The 22,804-nt window shown below is 26.9% G+C and overlaps 1 protein-coding gene across 3 annotated transcripts in view; it reads right to left on the bottom strand.

Moving 5' to 3' along the window:
- The window catches only part of LOC123268429 (zinc finger protein rotund-like), a 198,464-nt gene that overhangs the window by 70,876 nt on the left and 104,784 nt on the right, over positions 1-22,804 (bottom strand). For 2 of the 3 annotated variants that reach the window (XM_044733474.1, XM_044733472.1), the window contains exons 3-4: positions 12,800-12,868; positions 12,661-12,712 (exon numbers count right to left, since the gene is read on the bottom strand). In XM_044733474.1, the coding sequence (XP_044589409.1) occupies positions 12,661-12,712; positions 12,800-12,868 (121 nt within the window). The remainder of the gene's footprint in view (positions 1-12,660; positions 12,713-12,799; positions 12,869-22,804) is intronic. The other variant, XM_044733473.1, reaches the window with a different exon arrangement.

The following is a 22,804-nucleotide window of genomic DNA, read 5'->3' on the forward strand; positions in this document are numbered from 1 at the left end:
GGGTTTTTTGCATTTTACTCATAATTTTGAGGGTGTGCGGGCAAAACTGACTTTAGATTCGGATTCAGCACGTCAAAATAGATAAAGATAGGTAGGTCCGATCAAAAGTACAGACCACTTTTTTTTTGTGGGCCGGTGTAATTTTTATGATTTTTACTGAAATAAAAAAAATTGTGCCTATAAAAATTAAGAAAAAAATGTATGAGATAAAAAAATATAAAAAGTCTATGAGTATCATCCAGAACAAATTTTAATTTCGGTTTGTAGTTATTTAAATTGTTACCTATGTAATAGAGACTTTGTTTAAAAATTATACAATTTTACACCTACCATTTCAATAATTAATAGTTTTATGAATTGCGTCAATTTTGGCGTCATCATGGCGCGCAATGCAGGAATCTCAACTTTCTGCCCTTGTGATGTAATATACTATTAACACCGCTTTAACACCGGAAAAAAATATTTACACCGGCAGCGGTGTTATTTTAACACCGCTTTCGGTGTTGGAATTTAACACCCCAAATTTTAACACCTACACCGCTTTGGACTTACCCCGGTTTTTTTTACAGTGTACGGCAAAAATTTATTGACACACACACTGCGGGACACCTCGACGGGAATAATCAGAATGGTTTCCTGGAACCTTCAAACGTGGACATCTGATGAAAACTCGACTTTTGAAAATCGGACCGAAATCAATAATTTCCCATTATTAAAAGTTTTCAATTTTCTTAGCGGGAAGTTAAAAATATATATTTGAATAAAATATCGTGAATACACTGTAAAAAATCCGGAGTGAATCGGGAGTGAATTTCACTCTCATTTCATTCCCATCACTCGGAGTTCCGGAGTGAAGTAATTAATCACTCCGCGTAGGGAGTGAATCCGGAGTTTTTATTTGTGGAGTGATTTCGGAGTGATTTCGAATTTCACTCCGAAAAATATCCGCGTTCGGAGTTTTTAAAATAAATAAAATAAGGATGAATTTTCGTTCTACAAAAAAATCTCAAAATTAATCTTTATATATATATTTCTTCTGTGCGTGTGTTTGTCACTGAACTCCTCCTAAACGGCTGGACCGATTTTAATGAAATTTTTTGTGTGTTTTCCGGTGGATTCCAGAATGGTTTAGATTCACAATTTAGTCCACGAGAGAATGTTTATTTAATAGATTTTTTATTTATAAATTGTTGTTGACCTTGACTGCCCACATGCACTTTTCATATATTTTATAAATATCATATATATAAGATAAATGAAAAAATTCATGTGGGTACTCAAATGAAAGGTCTCGATGAGTATAAAATCATAATGGACTTATATTTACGAAAATGTTAATAATTAACGAATAATAATGTATTTTTTTAACTAATGATGTTTTTAACGATATAAGCTCATTCCGATGTTACATTCATCAAGAGCTTTCATTTGAGTACCTACATGCATTTTTGATATATTTTTCACATATATATATTAGGGTGTGCCAAAATGTAACTTCCGTGGAGAACCCTTTAAAATTGGAATTTTGAGTTCCACTTTTAACAGCAGCTGTGTTTGGCCATTTCCTGAGATATTTCAGGTTGAGAGAATTCATTTGATTATTTATAGGATTTTTAACAGGAGATTTAATTGGGCACTTCCGGCCAAATTTTGAATTTTCACCGGAAATACCCAAACTAAGCTTCTGTTAAAAAATTCTATGAAAATCAAATACATTGTCTCACACCAAAATATATCAGGAAATGCCCAAACGCAGCCCCTGTTAAAAGCAGAACTAAAAATTCCAATTTTACAAGGTTCTCCACGGGAGTTACATTTTGGCACACCCTAATATATATATCTACATATTTTTTTTTATGACAATTTTTAATTATAATTAATTTATAAAAAAAAAAAAAAAAATAAAAACATTATAATAATAATTAAAATGAAATATTATTAAAAATAATAAATTAAATTTTTAATAGTTAAATATAAAAAGGGTTTATAAAAATATTTTCTTTACAAAAATTTATTTATTTCTAAATTCATTTATTTTGGGAGTGAATGCGGAGTGAATTTTATTATTAATAAAAATTAACTCCTTCTCGGAGTAAATATCACTCCCGCTGGGAGTGAATCAATTAAAAATCATTCACTCTTCATTCACTCCGCAAATTTTTTACAGTGTACAGTTGCCAGTTCTCACGCAAACATACGTAGATGTACTTATTTTTATTTTGTTGGTAACTTTTTTTTAAAAAACTAAAATATTGAGTAGCCAACTTCAGGGTGTCGGTTTTTCGTGACGGTGTGCGCGCACATCGTAAAAATTTACTCTCATCATTTCTGCCTAACGCGCCAAAAGAAATATAACTTCAAAAATTGGAAACATCATTATCCTACGATCTACCTAGTCTCAAATTTGGAGAGTGTATAGAAGTATGAAGAACAAATTTGCAAGAAAATTAAAGAGTATAAACAATTTAAAAAATAAGATTAAAATTTCATAACTTAAAAATTTCATACAAAAAAACTTCGAATAGTTGATTTGTATTTCCTTTAAAAAGTACATAAAACGAAAAATTTGAAAAAAAAATGTGATTCAGACTATTTTAGTAGAAGTTATACCCAACAAACTGAAAAAGAGCGATTTTTTTTTAATTCGATATCTTTCGAACAGATAATCAAAAAATCTCAAAATTTCTCCAGAGGGAAATTTTTATGGGTAATAAAAAATGTCAAAAAAATGGAGAAAATAAAAAATTAAAATTTTTTTAAACTGTCTGATTTAGGCTGAATTTTTTCATAAATAAGTATATATTCATAGTACTGATCATTATAGTCAATTTTTGGGAAATAAATTTAACTAAAATGAAACGAAAGAAATTAATTTGAATTTTGCGCTTCTAGCGCTACCCGTACTGAAAAAAAATATATGCCGCATATAAGGTAAAAGCCCCAATATATAATCATGTACCAGTATATGATCACTCCATGTATTTGTATACCTATATTTATGAATATAGCTATACCAATACATGGAGTGATCATATACTGGTACGTGATCATCTATTGGGGCTTTTACCTTACGGGGGCAAAAAAAAAGTATGTGGCGTATATATTTTATATGTGCGACGTAAATGTATTTTAGTTAGCATATATGCGCATATATATTTTTTCAATGTGGGTAGTAGAGACATTTTGAGCGCCGCAGGAGCGACATCTTATAAGTTTTTATATCGAAATAAAAAGAGAGGTTAGGAATAAAAATTTTTGTAGTATAAACAAGGTCATTAATCACTTGCTATATTTGTGGTCTTTGATGTCGAATTTCTGAAATCAACTTTAATTAATCACAATAAAATGCTACAAATTTAAAGGTAATTTCAAGAATATTTTTTCCGAAAAAATCATCCTCAAATATAAAATTCATGATTGAACTGAAGTTAGTTTAGTATCGAAACTTGTCGAAGAAACAGATCCTGATTCTTTATTGGTTAGGATAAGAGCGCGCTTGTACGGCGTGCAATTTAAATTTCTAGTAAACATATTAAATAAAAATAAGTGATCAATAACAGTGACGAGCTGTTATCTTGTTGACAAGCATTCAGACAATTGACAGCACCAGTTTTTAGAGAATTTTCTTGATTTCAACTTTATGTATGAGTACGTTCATTGTAAATCGCGGGTAATTTTTCGATTTTTTTTAACTTTTTTATTTAATGTGTCGAAGTAGTCGATTAATTGTTTTGAAACCTTAATACTATCAATCAATTTAAATTAATTACTCGAGAATTTTTTCAACTTCATTGAACGAAACATTGATCAATTCAAAAGAAAAAAAATTAAAAAAAAAATTATCTCCACTTAACAAAATGACGATAGGATTCATCTTCAATTAAATAATTCATCTACATCAACAATTTGACCCATTACAATCGTAATTAGTAAACAGAAAATGCTTATATAAAAAAAAAAAAAAAAATGAATAATTTATTATTAAAACATTCGTACAAAGTAACATTTAAAAATAATTTAAAAATGTTTATTAATGGATGCAATAAAAATACCGGCGAAAAATAATTTTTTTTTTGCAAACTAAATATTAATATCTGTCTATTTAAATATAATAAATTGATTGAAAGTATGTCAATCATAAAGTGAAAGATATTACTGGTAAAGTAATATACAGATATGTCTGCTGAACGTCTAGACCATCAAGATCGCTCTATCGTTTTATACATCTTTTTATGTCTTTCAAGACCGAGTAGTGGCTCTTTTTTTTACTAACAGACTACACACCTGTAAAACTGTACTTTTCAGCCAAAAAAACTTTTTTTCCCGTCGATAAAAAGTGATAAATTTATTTCTACTCAACTTTTTTTAGCTGAATAATCGATTAATTCGCTAAAATTATTTTTTTTTTTTTAATATGTACAGAGTATAATTATGTTATTATATATAATGTATATAATATAAACACATATATGATAGTATGACCGGAGTCGACTTTAAAAAATCGATTAATCGATTGTCGCCAGCCAATGACATTTATCATGTTATTTTGCATAATTTAATATGTCCATAACTATTATAACAACAAAACTATACATTTTTTTTCCTTTTACTTTTATTTCATTTTTTAAAATATGTATTACATGATCAAAATATAATATTACATGTATTATAATATATATTTCTGTAGATGATCTTAGTTGTAAAAATAGCACGATTAAATGTTAAGAAAAAAATTTTTTTTTTATTAATTAATCTTAAAAAAATAAAAAAAAATCGCGATGAATTTATATTAATATAAATAACGGTTAAAATTAAAAATTAAATATATATTAGTATCCTGAGAAGATGCTCATTACTTTATCATATATTTATATATCTAGGAATAAAATGTGTGTGAGTGGATATTAAATTTCGTCTGATGTATTGTAAGGCTAATTTATCTACGTTGAATATTGCTGAAGATAATTATTAATTGTGGTTGGAAAAAATACGTGATTAGTCAATGTTTAAAATAAAATATACTTTTAATTATGCCGGTTGGTGGATTTTTTAAGCGATTATTCATTTATTGAGAATTCAAAGAATAGTATTATAAAGGTTTAGATTTTAAATTTCTAAAGAGGTTTTTGAAAAAAAAATTAATATTGACAATTTTCTTCTTACGTAATTTCGGCAAAAGAACTTTTTTTGAGAAAAATGTTATAAATTAGCCGACCTATGCGAATATTTAACACAATATTGTGATAAAATAATGAGTATTCATTTTATGTTGTGAAAATGAAACTAATATTTATTACTAGTTACATAAAAAATCTTTCAACAGTAAATATTTACAATTACTCATTTTTGTGTTGTGATATTATGTTAATTGCAATTATTTATTTGTTTATTTATAAACTTAGTAGATATACATAGGTTTTTCAACGCTCGTGTGTTGGCAGACACACTTCGCTCGTTGTATTAACATCACCCGTAGTCAAATGTCCCATCCAATCAGATACACAGTTAAATATAGTGTCAATAGGTAGCGTTGCATTTTTTGAATAACGCGAGAAAAAATATTTATATATAAATTGGTTATATATGATTATATATGAAAAATGGCCAAATATAATCATATCTAATCATATATAATTATATATAACAATATTTAATTATATATTTATTACATCTAATTAATTATTGGGTTAATTTTATGGATAGAGTATTTAATATGGTCCTACGCAATTCTCTGTAACCAATTAAAATGCAAAAAAAAATCTAGCTATAATTTTACGGTTATAACACCAGCGGTCACCTATCCAACTATTAACCCTGCTCAATGCTGCTTAACTTTGGTGATCTCCGTGCGTCTTGAAGTTTCTGTCTGCTGTGCTGCTGTCTTAGATGACAATGATTCTATGATCTACATAATGTATCATATGGGTTTATCATAAATATAATATAAAAATTGATTTTATGATATATTTGGGTTGTCATAATTCATAATTTATTTATTTTACCGAATCTCATTATAATATAACACTTATTTAAATAATAAAATAAATAATGATTTTACTATTAGGTAGTAGCAGAGCAGATCAAAACATCTCATATGAAATGTAACAAATTTTGTATTTCAGAATTATTTAAACGTAATTATAAACATCATTTTACACTTTTTGTGATTACCAAAAAAAAATTTTTTTTCAAAGAAAAAATTTTTATAAATGTTAATTATATATAAGCATATATAATCATATATACTTATATATAATTATATACGGGACTATATATAATCTTGGATAGCTGTATATTGCTCCATATATAGTCATATATGATTATATATGACCTCATATACAATTCCATATATAATCATGTATGGCTATATATAATAATATATAGAACTATATAATCTTGCTTGGCTGTATATTGCTCCATATATAGTCATATATAATTATATATGACCTCATATACAATTCCATATATAATCATGTATGGCTATATATAATTATATATGGAACTATATAATCTTGCTTGGTTGTATATTACTCCATATATAATTATATATGATTATATATAACCTTATATACAATTCCATATATAATCATGTATGATTATATATAACCTTATATACAATTCCATATATAATCATGTATGATTATATATAATTATATATACTTATATATAATTGTATATGGAACTATATATAATCCTGCATGGCTGTATATTGTTCCATATATAGTCATATATAATTATTTATAATCTTATATACAATTCCATATATAATCATGTATGATTATATATAATTATATATGATTATATATAATTGTATATAATTATATATGTGATTCCATATATAATCATATATAGTCATATATGATTATATACAATTATATATGATTATATAGAAATATTTTTTCTCGGGAATGTTTTTCTTCAATCAACAATTATTTATTTTTAAGAAAAAACTTTAGTTTTTCTTCAATTTTGTAACAGAAACATTTAAGTTTTAGCATAGTATTAAAATTTTTAAGATTGGTATTGAATTAAAAGGGATTGAATTGTAATACAAAAAACACCTTCGAGAAATAAGATATACGATAATAAAAAAAAATTTTTTTTAAGTTTTTCTATAATAAAATAAATATTGTCAATCTTGAAACAAAAAGTGTGATATCAGCTTTATAAAAATGAATAAAAGATAACAATTATTGTATTTTATTACTATTTTTATTAGACTTGCAATTAATAAAAATTACCAAATTTTGTTATTAATAATTTGTACTTTTAGTTAACTAGCCTCGGATGTACATCCGGTGAGTAAGATCTAGGATTATTAAATTTTCTTTTTTTTTTATTAATAAATAATATGACACGTCATTTGAAAACAAATCTTACACTTTACTCAGAAGGATAATAATAATAACAACAATAATACTACTTTTTTATTCACGTACGGAATAGCTTGAAAGGACAGACAACTTTATTTAAATAATAAAATTACGTAATTTTTTAATATTAAAAATGACAAAACGGTGAAATAATTAATTACCTACACGTGTTAGGTAAAAAGCCATTGACAGTGAAAAACATTTATGGAAACGTGGCTTTTACCATTTACGAGCTATTACTCAATTTGCTGTGAGCCAACAGCTCTTAATATGTACCCGTGTATATACATGTACAGAAGTAAAATAGCAATGAGTGTAATTCTCTGGGGTCATTGCCAGCACGACAAAAGGGAAATGTACTATTTTATATCCTGCATTATATATTTTATTTACTTTTACTTTTATTTTTTTTCTAAATCGCAACAGACAACAATTACATCTTTTTTCTTGGAAAAAATTTTTTATCTATGTCTCATAAAAGATTACTTTCTTGAAAATTTCACTATTTTCTAAAAGTATTGAGCTTCTTTGATTTGGTGAATAATTTTAAATTAATTTGATAAATTATAAACTATACACCATTTGAATAAGCGAAAAATTCCTAATTTAAAAATTATATTCTCTAACAATTCATATTTACAAACAAGATATATAAATATTGATTTTAAAAACATATTTTGAAAAAAATTATCAGATATTTTACGAGTCTCAAATGCGTTCAGTAAATAGTTCCTTGGTATCCGATAAGTGGCGAGAGGTAGTCAAAAATTTTCACTTGCAAAACAGTAGATCAAGTAGGTAAGTGGACTTACTAATTAAAGAAAATCGAATAAAACTTGAGTGACTTAATTAGTATGAATCTTACATTTGATTTAAATGAAAATTTGTAAATAATTATTTTTTGCCTCAATTTATTATTAATTGAAATTTGTTAAATTTTGTAAATCTTTTTAAGAAAACGGAATATTTTATATTTCTTGACAGTCTTTAAAAGAAATTTGTCCAGTTATTAATCGCAAGATTGTTAATTTTTAAAATATTAATTTAATTCAAAGCCATCCCTATCCCTAACTTGAAATTATTCTTTTGGTCTTTGAGATAATTACAAACGTTGATAATAAAAATTTCTTTAGTATTTATTTCTTTTCAAACTACTCTTTTTATTTTATAGACTTTATTTTTTGTAGCGTTTCAGGTCTATTTTGTAATAAGTGATGTACACAAGTTAATAAGTGATTTGTACATATAAATATATCACAGCATTTCACTGTGCATTCGTGACACATGTTATCACAGTCAGTTTTGCACGTTTGTGCAATATATATTAGGTGACGGAATAGTAGTTACGGACAATGTCTCGGATAGCTTAACTGGTAGAGCCTTTGGCGCGTAACCAAATGATCCGGGTTCGAGTCCCGGTCTGGGCTGTCTGAATTATTTTTTCGGTTACCGAAAAAAAAATTCCTACTGAGTAAGGTCCCTCCTCCCCCCTTTATCCTTTATTTCCCCAGTTCCCAAATTTGTTTTTAATGACAAATTTAGCTATAAATTATGACTTTATTTAATTTTTTAAGGGCTGACGAAGTCATTATATAAATAAATAATAAAAACATAAAATACAATAGTCATTAAATGGTCACAAATCATTTGTTAAGTGAACTTTTGTAAGCATAAACAAGCTCTGGCAAATTATGATCCCACTTCGAGTGTTTGTCTGTAAGAAAAGTACGAATTAATGTTTTTAAGAGTTTTCATTGACATCATTTTTAATGTACTTCAGTTTTCCAATAAACAAGACTAGAAAATTCTCAAGCGTTAAGTCATCGCCATCTATCGCGATGATAGCGAACTTTGGAAAATTAAAAATAGTTAGACGCAAATTTTACTAAAGGCAACGATATTTAGTACATAACCAAATTACATTTTTAAATATTTTAACGTTGCAAAACAATTAAACAAAATAAACCAAAAACAAAATATTTAACAAAACGTTGGAAAAATAATTGTTCGGTAATAAACGAATTGAAAAAAAAAAAAAAAATGTTTAATAAGCGCAATCGATCATTTAAACAATCTTGAATACCAAACAACTCAATTAAGCAAAATTTACTAAGCAACAATTTAAATGAAATAATCACTCAATTGAAAAATAGAAACAAGAAATGCATAAACAGTAATTAAACAGTAAAAATATAAAATAATACGTAAACTTTCGCCGATTCCGGCTATCCCGGTATCAGGAGAGATTCATCATCACAAGTCTATATGTTTTTTATATTTAATAGGAATTCCGGAAAAAATAGACCTGGAAACATTTTAAAGTTATGAAAAATTCATATTATTTCAGATTTATTAAATTATTATTATTATTATTATAATTTTTATTTTATAATAATTTTAATGAAATAATATTCATTTTTCATAATTTTAAGATTTTTTTCGAGTCTATTTTTTCCGGTCTATTTTTTCGGATTACCATTTAATAGATGTGTAACTTTATACAACGTTTGAAAGAATTATTTTGAAAAATATAATTTAAGAAGTTGAAATTCATTTATGTCTAATAAAATTTTTCTCGCGAAATTTGCGCTTTCTTACAATATTTGATTGTTTTATAAATTAAAGAAATATTTTTATAAACTAATTATTTAACAACATTGTTTTTATCAATACACTAATAATGTCTGCTACAATTTATGGTAAGAAAGATAAAATTGAAAATTTTTATGATCTTATAAAAGACTGACTAATGTAGGTCACACAGCGAACATGTATCTAATAATTATTAAAATCGCTATGAGTAGTGCGTAATAAGCAAAATAGATAAAAAATAATACTCATAAAAAAATTTTAAATTTTAAATTGTATAAAATTGACACTTCATTTTTAGAAAGTAACCATTAATGCTACCGATGACAATCATTGCCATTAAATCGTCAGTGCAAGAAGTATCTAGGGTAACAGTCATTTTTTTAAACTTGAAAAAAAAAAAACGATACCAGAACCATTAACAAAATTTCTTTCAACTACAACTGTGTGATATTTAATGATAGTAATAAATGAATCTGAGTGCATTAATTGCAACAAAGGGTTATAATTTTTTGTGAATGATATATAATAAATTTTTTGGTATTACGTAATTGATGACCTTGTATCTGTGTTTATGTTTAAAATACTGTTGTTATTTATATTGTTACGATCAAAACCAGACAGATTAGCGGGGAACGGTGTGAGATACAGGAAACGTCCGGGCGAATTTAAGTTCTCAGTGTATACGGTAATAAATAAGAGAAAAAATAAAATAGGATTCGTAATCAACTTATATTATATATACTATACACCATACATTTATAATGTATTGTGCGTGAGTAAATACATACGTTTAGATGCTCGAAAAAAAGATAAACCGGTTATGACTTTGCATTCATGACGTAAGACGCTGAATTAGTGAAAAGGAAATAAAAGAGCTCATACAATACTAAAAATTTTTTTAAATGCTTAAGAATCTAAACATTGAATTACTTATTGGTCTGTATTAAAATTTATAAATTTTTCAATAAAGTCATAAATCATGGATTTTGAATTTTTATTTAGTTTCACGGTTTTTGATTAAATTTACACTGAAAAAAAAATATATGTATCTCATTTTAGTTTATTAATTTTCCATGATTTAAAATTACAATATAAATAAGCTTAAAAAAAAAATACAATGAGGTCTGATGATTTTTTTGTTAGTTACAAAAAAAATTTTTTTCAACACTCGGTAGATAAGATTTCCAAAAAAATGTTTGGGATTTTTTATTTATTTAGCACGTGGATAAAAGAATTTTAAAGTGTTTAAGTTTTTGTATCAACCTGCCATTGAGAGGAAAAAATTTGAAAAAAAAGTGGATAAAAAAAGCTATAGTGCACCCCATGTATTTTTGACAAAAAAAATTTGTATTCTATTTTTTTAGTCTTCATAAGTAATACAATAAGTAATACTCTACCAACAAGCGTTGAAAGAATAAATTCAATATGTTAAAATTGTTAATTGTTTAATTAACACTTAGAAAAATTTCTATCGTTTTTATAGTATTTTTTGAATCAATGTAGATCAATTAACTCTTTCTAAACTTATCTTACCTGTTCATAGATATAGATAAATAAAAAACATTGAATACATTTTTTGTGGTTGAAACACGTGAGGCTGCATTATAAGTTTCTTTTTTGTTCGTACAAAAAATGTATCCTGTTTTTTTGGTTGGGTTTTTTGTTTCTTCTATTGTGAGGTTAAGTGCATTTATTTATCAAAAGGTTGATGATGAAAATATTAGAGTGGATTTAAAGCTAATTAAATTAGTAATTGAAAAATGTTTTAAGAAACCAATTTTTGTGAACTTTATTTTTTTTCTTATTTTTGATTTTTGAACTAATCCGTAAGAATTGAAATAAAAAAACATATCACTGAGAAAAAAACGGCCCTTCAAAAATTGACTTTCGTTAAACAATAGTCAAAAAATAAAAGAAATCGATAAATATTGAAGTTTTTTCGAAGTAACTCAAAATATGTTAGATTTACAAAGAATTGTATTAAATAAAAATTGTAGAGCATGAAATTTTCTTTAAATATTGTACTTAACATTTTTTTCTCCATCTATTAATTTAAATTATAAAGTGCGCCGAAGTTTCATGAACAAATCACTGCTAATGCTGGAAATTGTGGGGTGATTTTTTTCAAGTAGAATATATTAAGAAATTGTTTTTATTGGAAAATAGTTCTGTAAAAGCATCTATGTTAGTGGAAGAGAAGATTTTTGGGTAAAAAAATTGAAAAAAAAAAAATTTTTCTTTATTTTGCAGTATTCAAGAAATTTTTGAAAAAAATCACTGTAATTGTTCATAAATTTTGATCTAATTATCCGATAGTAACTGTAACTTCATTAATTTTTTGAAAAAATCTTTTATTTGTATTCTATTTTAGTGTTTTATTATGTCTTTTCATTATTTCTCTAGTATATATAGATGAACTTTATAATCTTCATGAAAATATTTCTAAAAATTTTTTTTTTAATTTTTTTGTAACGTCTTAATTTGAAAAACATAATATCAAAAAACATATTTCGAGTCGTTGATTTATTTTGAATTTTATAACTTTTTTCAATAAATTTAAAAGAAATTTTTCAACATAAAATTGATCCAACATAGAAATTTTCAAGATCAAAATTTGTTATTTAAAAAATAATTTTCTCATAAACATATTTTTGGATACTTCTAGATAAATAGAACAATAAATTATTATTGTTACCTTTTTGTAACTGGTTATGATCGGCATTCATCTTGGCCTGCAACAAAAAATGCTAAGTCTCAGAAAGTAAGAATCTGTAAAAAAAAGCCCCGATAACAGCCCAAAAAAAGTATAAAGAAAGTGAGAAATAAAAATTCACCTCGTAGCCTTGTTTTGCGCCTCGTCCAGTGCCCCAATAATCCGTGTCTTTCTCGTGGGGATTGCATTGCTGAAAAAGACAAAACGAATAAAAAATTAAACCCTCTGAACGAATGAAAAAAATAATAGCCCTGTACTTATGGGCATTGTGCTTATAATGATGAACAAAAGGAGAAAAGAGTGAAGTGAAAATGAAAATGCAAATGAATCGAAATATGAAACAATAAAACATAAATAATAGAAGAGTAACATATAATGTAATATAATATAATATAATATGGTGTGAAATAGCTTCCATCAAGAGTTAACAGCTCTTTTATCTAAATGTGTAACCCAACAATTGAAGCTAAAACTAAATGTTTAGATTTAAAACTTTTAAAACTGGATGTGTCCGTTATTTGCAGGACCTAACTTACAAGACTGCTATAACCCCAACCAATCTAGCCAACATTTAAACCTTCAACCCCTTACTTTAACTCTATACAACTGTACCCTAAGCTTTCATCTCCCTCGTCCTTCCGTTCGCATTTTCGCTGTCTCTCTTCTGCACAAGAGCGGAATAGAACCATATTTACCAAGTTTCGCGACAATATATAGGTACTAAAAATAAAGAAAACTTGATCCCTTTCTGCAACTAAAACTAGTACTGGAACTCCGAAGCTTTAACTTTCGATCCTTTCTGATGAAAAGAGTCATTCAAATTTTGAAACACTTGACTTGTCAATTAATTTTTTATTTTTAGATCTACCAATTAGTTACATAGTTATTCAAATAAATATAGCAAATTAAACCGTTTTTGTATGTTTATTTTCTTTTAATTCTTTCATTTCCTCAAATGTAAAGAATGGGAAATAATTTTTTTGAGTATTATTCTGTACACTGAGAAAAAAAAATATTTTTACTCAATTAACAATTTCTTGGTTCAAAAAATTCGATGACGATCAAATATTCTATTATTATAAATTATTAATTTCTGAAGAGAAGAGCATCAATATTTATCTTTGGATAATAGATAAACAAGAGAATAGTTTTATTTAAATTAAGTAAAAATTATTTCAATTAATTTAAGGTAGTTTTTTCCTAACCTATAGTTTATGGTACTGCTGTCTCTTTCATTCGCTAGTGTCGCCTCTCTTACGGCCCGAGTCAAAATCCGAGTCCCGTTTTGACCGTAAAAATGTCCCAACTCTTTGAAGTCTAATATGCCGCTAAAAATCGAGTCTATTTTGACCGTACAAGACGGTATCGGAGAATAAGTACGGTTAAAACAGGCGTACGCAGGTTTGTTTTGACCGTAAAAATTTTCAGGAGTATAATATTATCATTATAAATATTATTTCTATATTTGTCATCTTGTTGATTATTATTATTTCTCTTGCCATCTTGTAGTTCTTAGGCGCGAAAATTTAAATTAATAAAAAACATGAAAAGTTGCCATTTAAAAATTAAAAATTTAATAATAATAATAATAACAACAATAATAATCTCAGAGAAGGGTTTTTCTTTCAAAAATTTGAATTTTGGAAAAAAAATATTATTCTTTTCTAAATTCAGCTTAGTTCACATATTTTCACTGAAAAAAGTTTTAAAATATATAAGAATCGCAGGTAATTGTTTAATTTCACATTTTTTAAAAGTAATTAATTTTTTGATATTTTTTCATAGTTTTTTTTTTAATCCAACAACTGACGTTTTTCATATTTTTTTTTACTCTAAAATTGAAATTTTTCAAAAATTAAAAAAATTTTTCTATTTTAGATTTACTCTGATAAAAAAAATATTTTACAAGTAGAAAAAAAAAATTTTTTTAATTATCGATTTTTCGATATTTTGCTAAAACTTTTTTTTAATCCAAAATTTGAAATTTTTCATAATTTGTTTTTAGTTAAAAAATTGAAACGTTTCATAATTTTTCTTATCCCAAAATTAACATTTTTGAAAAAAATTTTGAAAAATTTTTCTATTTCAGATTTATTCTAAAAAAAAATATCTATTAAGTAGAAAATAATCTAATCATGTTGATTTCACACCCCATGAAAATAAGCAATTACCGAATCTTACAATTGAAAATAGAAGTATAAGATTAATAATTGAGAATGGGTAACTAAATTTCAATTTTGAATGTCTATAAATATAATTATTACTATTCATTTAATTTCTCCGTAAAGTTCTTTTTCAGATTCCACTCAGAACTTAGTCATTTCAAGACGCGTCATTTAAAAAGTTTATGAGACTACTGAGATTCGCCTTTTACCAATCGGCAGTGTAGCGATGCGGGTAGCGCGTAAGTCTTGACGAGCGATAGGTTCCAAGTTCGGTTCTCGGTTAGGGCAAAGCGACTTTTATTTATTTCTTTATTTACGAAGCGTATTAGGTTAATATTAGGTTAAATTAAGTTACCATAAGTAATCCTTTCCTCCTATTTCCTTACTCCTTAATATGTATAAACTGGACAATAAATAACCCCTGTTCGTAAAAAAAAGACTCAAATTTGGGAAATCATCCATTTTTGTTTTTTTTATTACAAAATTAATTTTATATATTTTTTTGTGCTCATAAACAATCTTGATAGTAGTAATTGTAATAATTGTTAATTACAAATTTTTATGTTAATGACAATTATTATTAATTACTATTACTTATTTTTTATAACAATAATAATTATTATTCATAATAATAATTATTATTGCAGTGATTGAAACAAAAAAAAATAAATAAATGTGATTTCAATTGGATTTGAACCCGGACCCCTAAGAATTTTAAAATTTAATTTATTATTATTTATTATTATTATTATTATTATCATTATTTCAAGCCTGGTTTGACCGTAATCGTGGTAGAATGGGACAAAACTCCACTAGTTACGGTGAAACCAGGCTCAGTTTAAATGAGCTATCAATACAGCGCCAAGTCTGTTTTGACCGTAAAATTGAGATGGGAAAAAATTACGGTTAAAACGGAACTCGAATTTCGACTCGGGGGTCTATCGCTCACTTACTTCCACGCATGACTTTATTTGTTTACTTTACTACACTGTAAAAAATTTTTTGGACTCGGTGTGGTGTAAATGATTCGGTGTTAAAATTTTTAACACGAGCGGTGTGAAAATCACACTAAGTGTAATGTTAAATTTGAACGGTGTGAATCCTAAATTTTACACCTTCAATTGTGTTAATGTATTTCCTGAAAATTTCTCATTAATTAATTTGATTGTTTAGTTTCAGACTTGAACGATATAAAATTATAAATATAAACATGTAGAAATAAATATTTAAAAGTATGTTTTTTTTTTTTTTTTTTAATATTATGCTATTTTACGGAGTAAAATCATTCCAACGTAAATCTTAATATCATTGGAAAGTCTGCAACAAGAATGTTAATATTCAAGTTGTTAAAAATTTATCTAATTATACGGTGGATTCTATATTAGAGGCTATTGATAAAAATGCGAATGTTTATAGTGCTAGATATATTTTTATATATTTTTAAAGATATAAGCTCATCCGATGTTACACTCATCAAGAATCTTCATTTAAGTACCCACATCATTTTTTCATATATTTATATATATATTACATATATGTATATATGAAAAATATATCAAAATGCATGTGAATACTCAAATGAAAGTCTTGATGAGTGTAACATCGGGATGAGCTTTATATCTTTAAAAATGTCAATAGTTCATAAGATACAAGGTAATTTCGTAATTATTGATATTTTTAAAGATATAAAAACTCATCCCGATGTTACACCCATCAAGACCTTTTATTTGAGTACCCACATGTATTTTGATATATTTTTCATATATACATAAATATATGAAAAATTGATGTGGGTACTCAAATGAAAGGTCTTGATGAGTATAACATCGGAATGAGCTTATATCTTTAAAAATGTCAATCGTTCACAAGATACAAGGTCATTTCGTAATTATTGATATTTTTAAAGATATAAGCTCATCCCGATGTTACACTCATCAAGACTTTTCATTTGAGTACCCACATGCATTTTGCTATATTTTTCATATATACCTATATATAATATATATAAATATATGAAAAAATGATGTGGGTACTTAAATGAAGATTCTTGATGAGTGTAACATCGGGATGAGCTTATATCTTTAGAAACGTCAATAGTTAAAAAAAGTACAGTGCAATTCAACAAAAGTCATCATTCAAGAAACCAAAATTTTATTTATTTATAGTTCACAAGTCACGGCAGTCACATAGAGACTGCAAGGCTGCTAGTAATAGTTATTAAATTTTCAAAGGTATAAGTAATAACACGGAATAGTGTCAAACAGTAAATTACACCGTGTTAAATTTACACGAGTGAAAATTTCACACGGAAGAAATTTTACACCAACATTTCACACTTACACCGCGGAGTAAAAGTCCCTGGGTCCAACTTTACACCGAAATTTTTTACAGTGTAGTTTATCAATGATTTCTCAAAAACTATGTGGTAGGGAATTCCAGAATTTTGTAGGGTAATTATACATGTATTAATCTAAGTAATATTAGTTTTTCGTGAAATTCTTAAAATTTCTTCAATACAAAAATAATAAAACTTCGCGGTTTTCTCTATCTTTTCCCATACCGCCTGTGTAAAAGTGTCATTTTCAATTGCAATTATCTTGGGTTAGATGTGGTTAATCATCTCTAAATTTTAACAGCGTGTGTATTATGTATTTAAATACTTCTATACGGAGTTTGGGAGATTTCTTGAATTTTTGCTTTTTGGGCCTAACTACCTTAACAAGTTTTTGAGCTAAGAATATATATTCTTGAAAATTTTCAAGAACATAAATTCTTGTATAAAGAAAATTTTCTTAATAAAAGTATTTTTTTTCTTGGTGTAGCAAAATAGATTTTTAAAAAATTTTATAGAATTTTTTGCGACAAATTTTTCCCAATATTTTATTAATCTCACTAATCATGAATATTAATCTGTCAACAGTGACCCTACTGACAATGAAAAAAGCTGAAACGTTTATAAATTTTAAATAAGAGACTTGGACTCTTTTCAGTTTTATCCTGATTAAATTTTTTTATGCTAGTACTGTACCTAGCCGTATAGTATCTATGAAATTTATATTAAAGTAGATACTTAGATTGACAACTTCCTATCGATTTTACGGCACCCGGAAGTGAAGTAAATTTTTATAGCCTTCGAAATTCGTTTCCAAATTCTTAAAAATTTATAATTTTTCCTGACTACACGCTTAAATATTTATGCTCAAAAAAACTATGTAAGTAAAAAATAAATTGCAGTTGTAAAAATTTGTGATCTTTTGAAACCTTGAAAACAAATTTTATTGATTCAAATTTTCAATGCATTGAAAAGCGAATATTAAATTAAACATGAATTTGTTTTTCTAATTTTTATTTCAAAATTTTATTACTTTGCTTTTATTTTTTTTTAGTTTTCATGTCCGCAAAAGAAATACTTTAAGTAGTCAATAAAAAATTTTTTCTTTCTTTGCAATCCCTAAAAAACTGAAACCAGTCCAATGCCAATAATTTAACCCCGTGTATACAAAACACAAAGCTGGATGCCCCATGCCATGAGAAAGAGGACAAATTATATTTACTAAGGGTAAAATATCTGACCAAGGGTCCTGAGAAGGGAAACGAGGTCATCCCTCATTCGATATCCTATGACCCAGTCACCCACGTTGCTTCTTCTCTCTTTCCCTCCAACTTCTGCTCCTTAAAGGGCAATGCTCTCAAGTTGTTTGTCGACTGAAACGTTACGCAAACTTTCAAATAAAAAACAAAATAAATAATCCAAACCAAACTAAACCGAATTGGAGATTCAAAAGACTTTATTAAGACTCAGACCATTTCTCCTACTCCCTACCCCCTACTTATGTTCTTCACTCTCTACTTACTCAAGTATAAATAACTAGTATGTACACAAAGTACTTGAAGCAACACGACGGCTACAGGTGGCTTTGACGAATAAAATTCCTGGGAAAATTTTAAACCTACTTTTTTTTCATTTCGTGCTAGGACATTTGGACGGACGTATTCACCCCCCCACTTCCACTTACACTTACGAAATGGAATAGTAAAAAAAATTTGGGCTCCACGTCCTTGAAGAGCCAGTTCCGCTGGATAGCAGCTCAGGGATCAGATCCAAATTTAATTCTCGTCTTATGGAATCGGGGTGGGATGTAAATAAAAAATGAGTGAGTGATGTTTCCTAATATCTCCAAAACCGGAAGCAGTTTAGCTTATTTTTTCATTGTATATTTATTTATAATTTACGTTTCGTGAGCTTGCGTGATGGACGCAATACTTTTGTTGAAAAAGCTCAGGTTGGACTTTTTAGTTATTTTTTTTATTTTTTTGCCCGGGTCTAAGGTCGGAATCGGTCGGAGCCAATCGATTGGCTCTTGCTTTTTTATTATTGTTTTTTTCTTTATTATATATATGGGTATAATATGAATGTATGGATGTGGGAAGGGGAGGTGGGACGATTTTTTATCATGAAATGTGGGAATAAAGACTCATTGACATTTATTATTTATTAATGTATGTTCTTTGAATATGGGAACTAAAGAATATATTTCTCCACTTATTTTAGTCCGAAGACTAGATAATTATTACTGCAGTAGTTACTATTATTAGATTATTTTGTTAAGGAATAAAAATGGCTTGTACTTTTCGGACGGTTCTGTACTTGTTGTTCTTTATTGATTTCATTCGAGTTTAATTCGCAGACTTATGAAGCACTGAGAAAGTTTTTACGAACTTTGGTAAGAAATTTAATTTGATGGCAAATTAGTATAATTTATTTTTAAATTTTATTTTTAATAGATTTCGATTTAGTTCATTTTTATACGCAAAGGGTAGATTAAAGAAAAATTTAATAGATTTTTTTGGAAAGAATTCAATTCAGTAAAAATTTTTTTATATTGGAGAGTTCGTAAAAAAATTTTCTAATACGACCTGATACTTTCGTATACGATAGTAAAGGTATACTTTCGTATACCATATATATATGGCCATACTAACAAATTTTAAATGTCTATAGTTTGATATGTTCATATGCATAAATATATAGCATAATATAAGCTGATATGGCATGATATGGTCTGATGTCCGTATATAATTTTCTCTGACTAACAAAAATTGGTCATATTAGGCCATATTTGATTAAATATCCCGTGTAAAAATCATATGATATCATTATGACGCTCATAATGAATATCATAATGAATCTCATATTTTGACACTAATATGAGATTCATATAAAAGCCATATCAATACATTTGAAACTTGTAATAAATAAAATGCTTATGGAAACGAATTTTTTTTTTAACTAGATTATAAAATTTTTATTTTTCTTGTTGGAGAAAGAAAATTTCTAGTAATTTTATTATGGTTCATTATAAAATTTGATCTACACGGATCGGTCACATGGGGATTCGTGACCAATCCATAGTGACAAACGCAAAGCGGCATGATAGCCGAGCGGACTAAGTCATTATCCCAATAAGTTCGTTCGTGCATCATGTCGTCAGGCGAGGGTTCGAGCCCCGACGGTTGTTCGAATAGTTTCAACACCAACCGTCGGGGGTCGCTCCGGTAGCCGAACTGTACTGGCATGGGTTTTCTCTGTGGTTTCCCCATCGCCACTATTCCAACAACCGATAGAAAGGGGTGAGGAATTGGGTAAATGCAGTACAGAAAGCACAAGTCGGTCCACAGCCGCATTGGAATGAAATTATATGTGCGAAAATTATATGTTGATTATAAAAAGTGGAGAACATGTTGATAATAAAAAGTGGAGAATATGTTGATAAAAAAGGGTTGAAAAACTGAGTTGATAATATAGAGCGGAAAGTAACTTTGTATAAACCAGAAAAACGGTATACAAGTAAAACTCATAATAATAGTGACAAACGCATAATTTCATACTGAAGTCATAATAGTATCTGCGTAAACTCATGATGGAATCAGGCTGAAATTTTTCAAATTCATTATGATATTGTAATGGTATTCTTGCCTTTTATTCATAATTCAAGAAAAAAATTTTTTATTACTGTTGGAAGTTCGTTAAGATAGTATCTCCATGATGATATTAACATAATTTCATTATGAAATCATAATGATATTGAATTGAATTCAAAATTTAATGATGGTCATATCTGCATAAAATCATAATGATATTTATTTATTTATTTCTTTTATTTAAACCCAACAGCCCAGAGGGCCAATAACAGGGTTACTCAATAAATACAGAGTTGAAGATAGTAACAGAGTATGAACAATATTATATAATATAACATACAATGTCTCTATATAAACCAAAGCTTTAATTCTTAAATGCTAATTATTCCCTTAAATTAATTAATTAATCAGTGTATTCATTGTTTTTACCAGAAGCTAAAGGAAATTAAAAAATAAAACAAAAAATAAAATAATAGAAACAAAAGATAGTTACTCATTCTTAGAGATGATTATGATAAGCTTACATTGTTAAATTCTTGGTGATGCTAGTGTACCAGAAACTGAGAGTATGTAGTATAATCAGCCAGACTGAAAGGTTTATTAATTTTATATTTATTTATATATTTATTTGTCATTCATTTATCAACAATTTTTACTTAATATCGAATAACTCTGAGGAGAAAACACTACTGTTAAGCCAAGTTTCAATAAAAATGTAAACATCATAATCAATGATAGAAGTGTAATATAATACATAACGTAATTAGACTTAAGTCCTCTAGCATTCTGGTAATAGATATAATTTTGCTTGTGCGAGGCATTCAAAAATTGAAGAATTGAAGAATTGAAGAGCGCTCTATTCCTGTCCCTGACGATATTATTAACCTTTTTAAATCGTGATATAAAGTTATTGCGTCATAACTATATACTGAAAATAAAGCAAAATAATTAAATTAAAGAAATTTTTAGGACGATATAAATTGTTGTCAAAATAAAAAATAATTATCTTGAGAGGAAAAAATTTTTTCAGTTTAAAATTTTTTTGAAACTAAGATAGTCAATGTTTTTCTAAATATTTTTCCAAGTTAAGAAAGTCAAGAAGGAAAGTTCAGTAGTTCAATAGTATACTATATATAGTATACTATACTATATATAGTGAATGATAAAAATACTGTTTTTCTCAATTGTTATACATTTCCTCTGATTAACAGAAAAAATAAAAATTTTACTAATCTACTTAAAAAAGATTCGTTCTCACAGGTATTTTAATTATTACGGGTTTCCGAAGTATTGATATGGCTCTTATATGAATCTCATATTAGTGCCAAAATATGAGATTCATTATGATATTCATTATGAGCTTCATAATGATATCATATCATTTTTACACGGGATACCTTGATATGTCATAATATAACCTGGTATGCCCATATAAGACCTGATATGGTCATATACATCCATATAAAACGTTTGGATCAAAGATAGTACAAAAAATTTCCGACGAAGAGTGCACGATTGCAGAATTGTCTCATTACAAGAAAGATAATTTTGAGCTATTAAGATTTAAAATAAAAAAATTTTTTTCATGCTCCTAAAGAGCTTGGCTGACATTGGTTTTTAGTTTAATCAATTATTAAACCAAGTTTTCTTAAATATGACATCTAAATTGATGTAATATAGTTATAGAAAAAAAACCAAAAATTTTAAAGATGATAATAAATTACTTTTTTACTTAATTTATGACAATATCAGAAAATTTTTATAGGGAAAGTTAAGGTAAGAATAAAAAGAGCTGTTTTTATTGATGTAGATTTTATTTATTAATTCTATACGAAAGAAAATTAACCAACCAAGAAAATATTTAGAGATAAGAAAGCTTCTTCGACGAATTAAAAATTTTCTTGATCCAAGAAAGTCTTTTCATCGGAGTATTTCTTCACTTTTTTTACGATGATTTCGGTCTTTGCAAATGTTTTTTGGAATTATGAATTGTATTTAAAAAATGTTTTTTTCGTTTATCGAAAATTTTTGAGTTGAAT

The sequence above is a fragment of the Cotesia glomerata genome, linkage group LG7 (genome assembly GCF_020080835.1).
Source record: "Cotesia glomerata isolate CgM1 linkage group LG7, MPM_Cglom_v2.3, whole genome shotgun sequence".
In the NCBI taxonomy this organism is placed as follows: Eukaryota; Metazoa; Arthropoda; class Insecta; order Hymenoptera; family Braconidae; genus Cotesia; species Cotesia glomerata.